This window comes from Drosophila ananassae (genome assembly GCF_017639315.1).
Source record: "Drosophila ananassae strain 14024-0371.13 chromosome 4 unlocalized genomic scaffold, ASM1763931v2 tig00000240, whole genome shotgun sequence".
In the NCBI taxonomy this organism is placed as follows: Eukaryota; Metazoa; Arthropoda; class Insecta; order Diptera; family Drosophilidae; genus Drosophila; species Drosophila ananassae.
In genome coordinates, this window is record NW_025319046.1 from 313874 (window position 1) to 327873 (window position 14000).

The window sequence follows — 14000 nt, forward strand, 5'->3', positions numbered from 1 at the left end:
ATCTGTACAGAGAAGATAAATAAATAGCTTCACTATCATGATAAGGGGGCTGGCGAAGGGTGTCAAGTAAGTTTTTTCGTTTCATCCGTTTCTTGATTTAGGTGCCCTTGACTTCCGGCTGGGTCGAATTTGTATAGCTACATTGTCGGTAAATCTAAATTGCTTTAATAATTTTGATTGAAAAATAGTTTTTCTATTATATAAATGCTACTTTAGAGTAGTCAAAATGGAAGACAATAAATATAGCCTAGGTTTAAGAGTTATCCATTGGTTGATGGCTGTTTTTATTATCGGTATGCTTTGCTCTGGACTTTATATGAAAAGCTTACCACTTAGCAATGAAATTAAGTTCAACATATACGCTATTCATAAGGCTTGCGGTATCACTATTCTTGGACTAATCATAGTACGCATATTTTTTCGCGTCTTTACTTATGTTCCACCACTTCCAGCAAATTTTTCTCGGTTTGTAATCAATACAAGTAAAGCAGTGCACTTTGGTTTATATTCTTTAATGGTGCTAATGCCACTATCTGGCTATGTCATGTCTTCTGCTTCTGGCAAACAGATCAAATATTTTTTTCATATCCCTTTGTTGATTAATCAAAACAAAGATCTAGCTAACACGGCTAACGAGCTACATTCGATGCTTGCATATTTTATGGTACTCTTTATAATCTTACATATACTTGGCGCTTTGAAGCACACATTTATAGATAAGCAAAACATTTTTAAACGTATGATATAGGTTATATGTTAAGTAGCCTCTGGAAAAAAGGAACAGATTTTCTTGGCAGTGAGTTTGCTATAATGGGTGGTGCTATGAGCTGGGTTTCAGAGAGAAACTTGGTCTCAGCAATCTCAAACGCTGGTGGTTTTGGTGTGATTGCATGTGGTGCAATGTTTCCAGACTTGCTAAAAAAAGAAATCATAGAGACGCAGCAATTAACTAACAAGCCATTTGGTGTAAATCTAATTACTATGCACCCAAAGTTGAGTGAGTTGATAGATGTGTGTATTGAAACGAAAGTGAGCCATATAGTGCTTGCCGGTGGACTGCCAACAAAGCCTAATATAGAAAAAATCAAGGGTGCGGGCATTAAAGTTATGTGCTTTGCACCAGCATTAAGCCTTGCGAAAAGGTTAGTAAAAATGGGAGTAGATGCATTAATAATAGAAGGAATGGAAGCAGGTGGGCATATAGGTCCAGTTAGCACTTCTGTTCTTGCACAAGAGATATTGCCTCATTTTAAAAATGAACAAATACCAGTGTTTGTTGCAGGTGGAATAGGAAGAGGTGAAATGATAATTAATTACCTGGAAATGGGAGCAAGTGGCTGTCAAATAGGTACATTATTTGTCTGCACTAATGAGTCAATTGCCCACAAAAATTTCAAGGAAGTGTTTATTAAATCGGCCGCACGTAATGCAATACCTTCTGTACAGATAAGTGCTGATTTTCCTGTAATTCCTGTAAGAGCTATAGCCAACAAAGCAAGTGATGACTTCATGAAGCGTCAAAAAGAAGTTATTGATGAATACCAAAAGGGACAGATCTCAAAAGAAGATGGGCAGCTTGAAATAGAAAAATTCTGGGCTGGAGCTTTATGAAGAGCAGTAATTGATGGAGATGTTGAAACGGGATCTTTAATGGCTGGCCAAAGTGTTGGCATGGTTGATAAGGAAAAGCCTGTAAAAGAAGTAGTGGATATGTTAGTTCAACAAGCAAAGAATCATATTAATAGCAAATCTGTAGAAGTAGAAAGCCCAGAAAGCAAATAGTTAAGCGACCTTCCAATAAGCAAGTTGCCGCAATTATTTATAATATGGCATAATTGCCCAGTTTTAATGTAAAATTAACGCTAAAGAGGTATCTATACATTTTGTTATGTATGGAGGAGTCTATGCTAAGTTCTAAAAAAGATATTAACCAACAATTGCACGACACTATATACAAAAAGGTAACAAAAGAAAATCATAAATATGGAAGCCCACAAAAGGGAGATGGAACTATCAAAAAATGCATAGAGTTGTTCAAGGAAGGAGCTAGTCCTGAGGTATTAACTGAATTAGAAAAATCGCTGAGAGAACAATTAGAAAAATCACCAGAAAAACAAGAGGAATATCAAAAACATTATAAGTATTATATCGAAAACTTTCTTCCTGCATTGAAAGATGAAGTAATAAAATCAGAAGAACTAGCTGTACCTACAGTATTTAACAATGAAAGAGAACAATCACAAAGACCACAAACAATAAGAGGAAAAATAGTAAAAACAATTTTGGATATTACTAACAGGAGCAGCAGTGTAAGCTCAATACCAAATGCTGTTGAAGAAAATATTGAAGATCAAATGCAGCTAAAACATATTGAAGAGCAAAACAACACACAAGAAACACCCTTGAATGTAGCTGAGAAAAAAAGTGGTGATAATAAAATACTTGGCCAATTAGATATTCCGAAAGGGGTATCTAGAAAATATAGTAAAGTTATGGAGCAATTAAAGAAGAATATAAAAACTCCTAAGCTTGGTAACGGTAGTGGTTCAGATAGTGGATAAACTCACCTGGACTGAGTGAAAAAAACTCGATATCACCAATAAATAGTAGAAAAAACAGTTTAACATCAATAGCAAGCACTTCATCTGAGGAAAGTTTAAACTCAACATTGAGCTCTGTTGAAGAAGATAATGGCTTACAACCAGAGGGTGGAGAAAAAACTGAGTTATTAGAATCAAATTTGGAATCCCCAAAAGAAAACGAGACTCAAGTGCAGCCAGAGCAGACTGTAAAAAAAGAGCCAAAAATGCAAGAAAATGAAAACTCAGATGGTCAAGCAAATCCAGATCAAGTTAAGAAAGATATCCTACTTAAAAACCAACCCAATAACAGAAATCTTCACGTTGCACTTGTAGCAGGTTGTGCTCTCTCCACAATAGGGTGCATTGTTGCAGGAGCAATGACATCAGGATTGATAGGAGCAGGACTACTTGCTATGGCTGCAGTGTTTGCTATAGCAGCAGTAGCTGAATTGCATTCAAACTTCCTATCAAGTAAATTAACATCCATTAATGTGAGTCCTCTTGTTGATGATAAAGAGCTTACAGCATTGTAAAAATTAAATATGTGTTACTTGTAGTGGATAAGTGAATTCAGTTCTTGCCTATTGATATAAAAGTTGTTATATTTAAAAAATGTTTAAAAGGTATTTAGTTGATGCGCATTCAATTGAATAAAGTTTTGGTTTTTATAGCCTTATTAAGTTTCATTTTTGCATCATATTCTAGCGAAGCAAGTTCGGTGAGTGATGAATTAAAGGATGTACAAGAAACGGTAAAAAATTTTATTTCTTCATTTTCAGTTAAAGATACTGTAGAAAATATGAGTCCTTCAACAATCATAGGGTTGTGTATAGCTGCAGTGATACTTGCAGTAGTGTTCAGAGGTCTAATCTTTTTTATGATAATGTTTGGTGTACTGGTCCTGATGTTCGGTAGTACAGAAAAGGCAACAGACTACTTAAAAGAAAAATTTAACTTTGCAAAAGATATAAAATTACAATCCGATAGCGAAAAAAAAGATAAAAATTAAGATAGTATTTTTATCTTTTTTAATTATCTTTATTGAATACGCATATGCAGTTAAAAGTACCAACAGTTAACTCTAAGCTTAAAAAAAAGAACAACTTAGCATTACTAGAAAGCATTGATTTAGATTTTGTTCCTTATGCTTGTCATTACGATGAAGAAACCATACTAACAAAACAGGAAGGGAGAAAGGGGGGATCAAAGGCTATGATGGAAGTAAAAAAGTAAAGGGTAGAAAAAGGCATATAATTACAGACACTCAGGGTTTTATACTAGGTTGTTACGTAGGCGCTGCTAACGAAAATGATAGAGATGGTATTAAAATAGCATTAAACAATATGAGAACAAAATATACTAAAGTTAAAAAAATGTGGGCTGACATGGGATACCAAGGAAGAAATTTAAAGAATCACATAAAGGAAGAATATGACATAGATATTGAAATTGTTAAAAGGCCTCCATGTAGATTTTGGGTGCACAAAGATACGCCACCTGAGCTACTACCAACAAGAGAACAAGGGTTTAAAGTACAGCCAAGAAGATGGGTTGTAGAAAGGACTTTTGCTTGGGTTAATAGGAATAGAAGGCTATCGAAGGAGTATGATTTACTCACAACATCCACTGAGAATTTCATATACCTAGCTATGAGTAGGGTTATGTTAAAGAGGGAATATGCTTGAATTTACTAGTTTCCGGACAACCTCTTATAGCATTTCTTATAATAGTCCGAACAGGTCATAGGAAGGCAGAATCAACAGCACGACGAAAGGATTCGAATAGAGGAATGTTTTTCCTGGCTCTGTTTTTTATAGCAAATCAATGATGCTCAATTTTGTTGAAATCTGGAGAATAAGGCGGCAGATACAAAATTTCTGCACCAACCCCTTTAGCAAGCTCGATAATCTTATCAGACTTATGAAAAGTAGCATTGTCAAGAATGACAGTCTGTCCAGGTTCCAAGATCGGTGTCAAAAATTGCTCAAACCATCCATTAAAAACATCCATATTACAGTGGCCTTCAAAGGTTAACGGAACAACTATCTTTCTTCCACTTAAGGCTGCAACCATACTGATTCGTTGAGTTTTCTTTCCAGATTTTAAGGCATAAAACCGCTGTCCTTTCTGGCAATATCCGTAGGGGTAGTCTTCGGTGTTATCAATGCCAGACTCATCTATATACACTAAGTTTTTAGGTTCTTTTGTCGCTATAATTTTCAAAAATTCAGCACGTTTTTCTTCGTTTCTTTCCTTGTATCCATATGTCTTTTTTTGCGCGTAAATCCAATTTTTTTAAGGGCTCGATAGATCGTTTGGATACTAACGTTGTTCCAAAGTTTAGCCATTTCCGATAGAGTCTTTCCTCCGTGTTCTCTGGCAAATTTGGCAAAGGTATCCCAGTCGGTAATTTTGTGATTGTAACCCCCATTTCCAAGTTTTTTTGATTGAAAGTCTCCTGTTTCTTTTCTTCTTTGCTGCCACTCCCATAAAGTAGTTCGTCCAATCTTAAATCTTGCTGCCACTGTTTCTCTGCTTTCTCCTTCGTCTAGCGCTTCCATTGCTTTTTTTCTTAAATCATAACTATATGCTGCTGGCATTCAACCTCCTTATCATCATCTACCCTTATCCTATCACATCCGGACTTTTATGGAAAGAGCTATAACTGACAGAGGAGATTGACACGTATGCCTTTATCTTTAAGATTGTTTATCAAGTATAGACATCAGCTCGCCCCATTCTCTTTTACCAATATTACTTTCTTTTCTAGTAACGTTTTCCCCTTTAATTAATTTGCGAATTATTTCTAGACCAGTTCTTGAAATACAGGCTGATTCTAGGCAATATTCAACAAAGGCATTGTAGGCCAGTGGAACCCATTTTTTTATTATATCCAGCATAACTTCTGCATAAACTCTGATTTCATATTGGGCATGCTTATCAGCTCTAAGCTTCAAAAAATGAAGGAGATTATGCAGATCTATTTTCCAATAAAATTGCGTGTAGTAATTAAGCATTAGGTTAGTTCTGGCAATTTCTCTTGCAAGCCCCTGCTCAATAAATTTTTCATAATGAGAATATACTAAATTAGAGTCATTTGTTAGAGAATCTATTATTTCCTTTGAGGTATCTGGATCAAAAGCTTCCCCGCTACCTTGTTTATTATTGTCAGATTGTTTTGCAACTTGTTCTGGTTTAGGTGTATAAAATTCATCATCAAGTATTGAATACCTTGCTGAATATTCATTCACATTTGCAGTTCTATGCCTTATCCATTGCCTTGCAACAAAAATTGGAAGTTTCACGTGAAACTTAATTTCACACATTTCAAATGGAGTTGTATGATGATGTCTCATTAAATACTTTATAAGTGCTTCATCCTGACTTATCTGTTTTGTTCCCTTGCCATAAGAAACACGAGCAGCTTGAACTATAGCGCTATCAGAGCCCATATAATCCACTACTCGAATAAATCCATGGTCTAATACCTTATGTTCTTCATATAAGATTGCATCTATTTCTTTTACTATAGTTCGTTTGGTTGCTTCATTCATAAAATATCCTCAAGACGAAATGGAGATATCAGCTCCACATGAATTGAGTTTTTCATGCATTGCTTCATATCCTCTCCATAAATGATGTGAATTGTTTATTATAGTTTCTCCACCGGCTACCAAAGAAGCAAGCACCAAAGCTGCTGTTGATCTTAAGTCAGTAGCATATAGATTAGCTCCAGATAAGCTTTTTATTCCACTTATAGTAGCTTTGCTTTTCTCGATGCTGATATTAGCACCTAACTTTCTCAATTCATCTGCATGTGTAAATCTGTTTTCAAAAATGTTCTCTTCAATTACTGATATCCCATCAGCGATGCACATTGCAGACATCAGTTGTGGTTGCATATCACTGGGAAAATTGGGATATGGATCTGTCGCAACGTTAGCAGACTTAATAGAGCCATTTTTTCTGGAAATAACAATGCCTCCATCATACAGTTCAACCATAGCTCCTATAGTCTCCAACTCATTTGTAATACACCTTATATCAGATAGATTTATTCCTTCCAACTCCAACTTACCACCGGTTATTATAGCAGCTAGTGCATAGGTGCCTGCTTCTATGCGATCTGGTATTATTTTATGAACACATCCATTTAGTGCTTCAACTCCTGTTATTACGACCTTTGTATTATCAATTTCAATATCAGCACCCATTTTCTTCAGAAAATCTATTAAATCAAGAACTTCCGGCTCAGTTGCAGCATTGTTTATTGTTGTCACTCCTTCTGCAAATGTTGCTGCCATTATTACATTTTCTGTTGCGCCAACACTTATTTTCTCAAATGTGATTTCTTTTCCTTGTAGCTTTCCTTTCACTGTTGCAATTATATTATAGCCGTCAATTTCAATTTTAGCTCCCATTTCTTCTAATGCTTTAATATGCATATCAACGGGACGCTTTCCAATGTTGCATCCACCAGGAAATGCTGTTCTCGCTTTGCCAAATCTGCTAAGCATTGGACCCAATATTAGAAAAGAAGTTCTTAGCTTACTTGCGGTTTTATATGGCATCACGTGATTGTTGATATTGCTGCAGTCAATTTTCAAAGTATGGTTCGCTTTATAATTTTTATTGTGCATAAAGTTCACTTCTGCTCCAAGACTTTCAAGCAACTTAGACATTAGATGCACATCAATTAAATCAGGCACATTATGCAAAATTACCGGGGAGCTACTTAATAGACTTGCTGCCATTATTGGTAAAACAGCATTTTTTGAGCCATTAATCTTGATTTTTCCGACCAAAGGTTTGTAGTTATTTCTTATTAATATCTTGTGCATTTAATTAGATATAAAGTATAATTCATTAGTTTATTGAAGTCTTACTAAGTATAATAGATTGACCGTAAAAGGCAAAATTTGCTTTTTCTTCCTCATCATCCCAGTGTCATGCTACCTGCATGACACCTGATGCGAATTGCCCCCGAAATTTTATACTATGAATTACTCAAATGACGCTCTCGAGCTTTATCAAACCAAATAACACCAATTGCAACAATGAAATAACCAGCTGCTCCTAATGTAAGGCGAATTACTGCATCGAAAGTTGACAGAGGAGGAGACGGCATTAGAATGCTCAAAACACTATACACAAGATTATTTGTTGCATGAGCAATAGTTACTGGCCAAATCGAGTTGTCTTTTTCAAACAACCAGGTAAACATTATAGACATTGCACAAATATAAAGGGTATAAGCACAAATAGTCGGGAATGTAAAGCCATCCTTCCACAAAGCTGAGCCAGCAACCACATAAGTTGGTATGTGCCATACTGACCAAATAATACCGACAATAATTGCTCTGATATAAAAATTTGATATTTTGCTTTTAAGATTTTTCAAAAGATAGCCACGCCAACCGATCTCTTCACCAAGAGACATAATGATCCACATCACAAAGGTTGATAATAAAACAAATAACATCACTAATGGACTCAAAACTGCACTCAAATCCTTTACACGGTCTAACGTAAAAGACTCTCGGAAAAATGAAAAACCGCAGTAAATTGACAAAAGACCATTGGAAATTAGCATACTTACCAGAATAAGTATAAACCCTAATAGACAGTTTTTTGGCGAACTAAGTTTAAAAAGATCCCTTGTATCTTGAAAAAAGCATCTAGTGTTTTTAAGCTTAAGCATTAGGTGGAGAAGGGAAGAACTCTGGAAGATTCCTTAGATATAAAATCTGTAGAAAAGAAAAGAGTTCCCTTCTCAAAAGTAGAGGCTGGACGGTATCGTAGAAAGGCCTAAATGGTTCTAATTCTGTATTCACAAGGTAAGCCTTACTTTTCATTTTTAATAGTAGTATATGGAGTTATATATGATCAACAACTTTTTAGGTATAGATGTTTCAAAAGAACGCTTTGATGTTTCTCTCTCATTCATAAGTAAAAAAGGAAAGCGTGAAACTAGGAAAAGGAAATTTAAAAATGATGATACTGGGTTTCAAGGTCTACTGAACTTTCTACAAAAACATAACGTAGAAGAAGTAAAAGCTTGCATGGAATCCACTGGTTGTTATAGCGAAGCTTTGGCTGAGTTCCTCCACAACGCTGGATATTTCGTTAGTGTTGTAAACCCAGCTTGCATAAGATTTTATGCAAAAAGTAAGCTTACACGACAAAAGAATGACCAGACTGATGCAGAGATTATTGCAGATTATTGTCAAAGACAGGAACCTTCTCGTTGGACACCACCTTCTCCTGAAAAGAAAAAATTAAAACATCTTTATCGTTGCTCAAATGCGTTAAAGGATGAGTTAACATTAGCAAATAATCATTTAGAAAAGAAAGAGAGACTGCCTAAAGAAGTTGCAAATGCTTGGGAAGACCTTGCAATGAACATAGAGCAAAAAATAGAAACAATAAAAAACTCCATACGCGAACTATTAAAACAACACAAAGAATTGTTGGAAGATTTTCAACTCCTATTAACTATTCCAGGAATAGGAGAGGAAACAGCAATAGCTATTTTAGCTGAAATTCCTGGTATAAAAGCCTTTATAAATGCTAGGCAATTGGCAGCATATGCTGGAACTATACCACAAAATATAACATCAGGCTCATCCGTACATGCCAAGCCCAGATTAAGCAAAACCGGTTCACGAACATTACGTAAAGCAATGTACTTTCCTGCTATAGCAGCTAAAAAGCATAATCCTATCATTATGGCTTCTTGCGAAAGATTAAAAGAGAAAGGCAAGCATGCTATGGCCATAGTTGGTGCTGCAATGCGTAAGTTACTTCATATAGTTTTTGGTGTTTTAAGTTCAAAAAAGGCCTTTGATCCAGATCATATCAAGAACTATAGGGCTAAAAGGTTAACTGAAGGTTTAGTACTTTAAAATCAAAAAATGCTTCTAATTCATCTTATGTAAAATGGCATCTTACACAAATTTATTGAATGTTGTTGGTTAGTGGATATGTTGATAAGTAAATTTCTGCTGTTTTATATGTAACTAATTTACTTATCAACATATCCACTAACTATAATCTGTATACTGCTACACAGTTGGAAGTATTTTTTGATTTTATTATGCAATTTGGAGAATTTTTATGACTTTTTTGTTGACTAACAAGACGGTATCTTTTCTGCATTATTGATCTTTATTCATAAATTGTCAATAAAATACTTCTTCAGGGATGAATAGAATATTTGTATCCGTTCAGGAGAGTGGTTTAAGAAACAATAGATAGGAGATTTTGGAAAGGATTGAGACCCCTTTGTTTCCAAGTTAAGTATAATGAAATTATCCGCTCAAGGAATGTATTTCCCCGCTTTGATTGTGTAAAATATGAGTTTTTGCGATAAACGACATAATGCCGAATTTGCCGTTCAGCGTGGTTATTTGTCAGCGGAATATTTTCTGGGTCATCTAAAAATTTCCACATCATTCTTTCAGATCTCAGAACATTTTTTGCAACTCGAGAGGCTCCAATTGCTTCAGGTAAACGAGATATCTCCTTCAAGTAATACTTTGTACGTTTTCTTAATTTTCTGGCACGTCTGACAAACCTCAAAACATCTATCTCACTTTTTAGTAAAGCTTTTTTTAGTGCAAATAATTCAGTGGCCACGTTTCTCAAGTAACAACCCAGAACTTTAACTTCAATATTCCAACTATGTGCTAATCTTTCAAAATCTCTTGATAAATGTGCCCAACAGATTTGCCTGTTTTTATCGGCAAAATAATTGTATGCTGCATACCTGTCAGTTATTACCAAGCTATTGCGATTGCAGAATTTACTATTTTGTAAAACTTTCATTCCTCTTGACTCTGTAAATTTTACAAAACTTGCCGTATTGCTTGCAAACATCCAACACCAAGCGAGTTTACCTTTGTTATAATGGCTCGTTTCATCAATATGTAGAACTTTACTCCTACTTATCTCTTGTTCGATCTGCTCATACATTTTTTTGCATTTTGAAGCAACTCTATGTTCACTATTTGATATGCTACCGACGCTTATGTTCAAATTGAAGATATCATTTACGACACTCGCTATTTCGCGTTTTGAATTTTTGTAGAATCCGCTGAACGCTGCAATTATTGACTTAACCCTTGGACCAAATGTATCTGGCGTAACACCTTCCGGTAACTTGCTACTTCTTCTCTTTCCGCATCTCCGACAACGGCCATGTTCTAACTGATATTCCACTACATAAGGCTTGATTTCTGGAAGATCAACTTTCTGATGAATATATGGTTTTTCACATATTGCAATTTCTCCTCCGCATTCGCAAGTATTAGGCAACTCTATCTTTACTACTTTATCTGCATCCATGTTGGCGCGAAAACTTCCTTTATGACCAACCTGACCGCCAATATTCCTTTCGCTTTTCGGCTTATTCTTTTTTATTTTATACAACTCTTTGGAACTTGGTATTGATGAATTTTTTGAGCTTAAACCGAGTCTTTCTCTTAACTCAGCATTTTCTATCTTTAAAGCCTTATTTTCTGCTTTTAAACTTTCATTCTCTTTTTCCAATCTTTCTATTTTTGCTTCTAACCTTTCTATTTTTTGCTGTAAATTTTTGCAAAGTTCTAAAAGGTTTACCATATTATTTCACTTTTGCTCTATGATTATCTTTTTAGATCACCTTGTCTACCTTATTCTGCCACTCCGCTGAACGGATACGAATATTTTTTCTTTTTGAATTGCTATTGATAGTTTAATTTTTATATGTATTCCCTTTCACAACCGTTTGTCATCCCAGTGTCACGCGCTGGGATGACAGTAGGAGAGCTGCTTGCATGACAAGAGGAGGGTACTGGAATGACAAGAGGAAGACACTGGGGTGACATCAACTAAACTTGTCCAAAGATGAGAGATGCATTAGTGCCACCAAAACCAAACGAATTAGAAAGTGCATATTGAATTTTATGCTCTTGAGCTTTAAGCGGTACAAAATTTAAATCACATCCTTCTGAAGGTTTATGTAAATTTAAGGTTGGCGGAATAATTCCATTATTTAACGCAAGAATACTGAATATTGCTTCAACGCTCCCTGCAGCACCAAGTAAATGTCCTATAGAAGATTTAGTTGAAGAAACAGGTATTTTATAAACGTAGTCACCAAATAACTGTTTCATTGCTATTACTTCAATTTTATCTCCAAGTGGCGTTGAAGTTCCATGTGCATTGATATATCCTACTTGATTTGGATTAATTTGCGCACTTTTTAAGGCAAGCTGCATTGCCTTAAATGCGCCTCTTCCTTCTGGATGTGGTGCTGTAATGTGGTGTGCATCTCCTGTCAGTCCGTACCCAACCAGTTCAGCATGTATTTTTGCTCCCCTTTTTTTTGCATGTTCGTATTCCTCCAGCACCAATATACCTGCTCCTTCACCCATAACAAAACCATCGCGTTCTGCATCCCATGGCCTTGAAGCTTCTTCCGGTTTATCATTGAATTTAGTTGATAATGCCTTCATAGACGCAAAACCTGCAATTCCAACTCTACACAGTGCACTTTCTGCTCCACCTGCAATCATAACATCCGCTTCACCAAGTTTTATAGTTCTTGCTGAGTTTATGATTGCATGCGCACCTGTTGCACATGCGGTTACTGCTGAATCGTTTGGACCTGTAAATTCGTATTTAATAGAAACATGGCCAGATATCAAATTTATTAGACTTGCAGGGACAAAAAATGGACTGACACGTCTGGGCCCTTTTTCCTGCATGGTAATAACATTTTCCTGAATTGACGGAAGACCACCTATACCAGAGCCAATAGTCACACCAACACGTTCCCGATTGATATTTTGGCTTTCCAAAATTAATGAATCATTAATATATTCATTAATATTTTCTTGAATTATCAATTTTATATTATATTTATCAATTATATCTTTTAAGGTACTAAATCTTTCTAACTCCTTTAGAAAAGGCTTGCTAATGACAATTGATAGACTTTTTAAACTCAGCGGTTTTGCATTGTGAATTATATGCTCTAAAAGAGTAAAATTTCCTACTAGGTGTAGTGTTTTTGAGTACTGTGAATTCATTCTACTGCTTTTTCCTGCTGCTAATATTATCAACGTGTTATCCATACATAACTCAAGAACTTACTAGGAGGTAAGTTAAGTGATAATTAATGAGTTGTAAAGTCTACTATAGTTTCCTAAATGATCCAGAAAAAATAATTAACATGCTTGAAATATATAAATCCTCTATGACGCTAATATAGATTAGCCGATAAAGTAAGCTTCCCAGAACTACTCATTTATATTGACCCATCAGTACTTATACAAAAGCTAGTTGATCGAGAAAATAGGCAAATCCTTATCAACGGCCTACTACTTTTCCTAACTTATGCTTCCTTGTTATATTGTTGAGTATACTTTTTAAATAGTTTTTTTCTGTTTTCTATCAACCAATAGAAGTTTCTTTTAGCCCATAAGGATATTTATATAGGAACTGATATTTTCTATGCTGGCAAGAGTCTTGACGCCGTAAAAAAAACTACTCAATAATTGGGTAACTTCTGATGACATTTTCACTGTACATTTATCGCACAACATTAGTGCTACAATCACAGGTGTAAAGGTATTAAACAACCTTTAAAAAGTTTCACTTTTCCCTTAATCAATTTTTCCTTTGATATAAGTGTTTATTGCTTTTGCCCTCTCTGTTGTTATAATTAACATTTTGTAGTAGTTCAAGATGAGTTTTGCATATTCAGAGAAAATCGTCCATAGAATCAGCATCTAGCTTATTTGTTCTAGCTTGTTTGATAAGCTTAATGATCTTGGGATTAAATTATTTCCTTCAAATTGGCAGGAGATGAATGCAAGTTGTAGTTGTCCTGATTGGGCTATGCCTTGTAAACACATTGCTGCTGTAATTTATCTTATTGCTGCAGAAATTGATAAAAACCCCTTCATGATTTTTAATATTCATAATTGTAATTTGTCAGCACTTATCGATGATTTTGGGAATGGAAAATTAGAAAATGCTCAAAACATTTTAAAGATAGATGATATATTTAAGGCATGTTCTAAAATTAGAATACATAACCAAGCAATTTTAAATGATATTGATTTATCAACTATTCCTAACCTTTTTGATTGTATCAGTAGTATTTTAACAGATAATCCACTTTTTTTTGAAAAAAACTTTCATAATATCTTACAGATAGCTTATAAGCATTGGCAAAAGTATCCTGCAGGAAGATTAGTGTACTATCCAGCTTCTAAGAAGGAACTATCAGAAGAGGAGCTATTTATTAAAAGATGGGGAAATATTGAGAATTGGCAAACATTTCAACTATTCATTGATGATCAGCATTACCTTACTCAAGTGAGCAATGGTACAACTAATTTATTTAGGCTCAGTGGAAATGTATTGAGG

At 35.0% G+C, this 14000-nt stretch overlaps 1 protein-coding gene across 1 annotated transcript; it reads right to left on the reverse strand.

Moving 5' to 3' along the window:
* Positions 1-6268: 6268 nt before the first annotated feature.
* Positions 6269-7363, reverse strand: LOC123258017 (UDP-N-acetylglucosamine 1-carboxyvinyltransferase-like; the record flags this gene model as incomplete). Its single annotated transcript, XM_044717942.1, has 2 exons — positions 6269-6448; positions 6671-7363. Coding segments are annotated over 2 exons (873 nt in total), but the record flags the coding sequence as incomplete, so codon positions are not given.
* Between the last annotated feature and the right edge of the window lie 6637 nt (positions 7364-14000).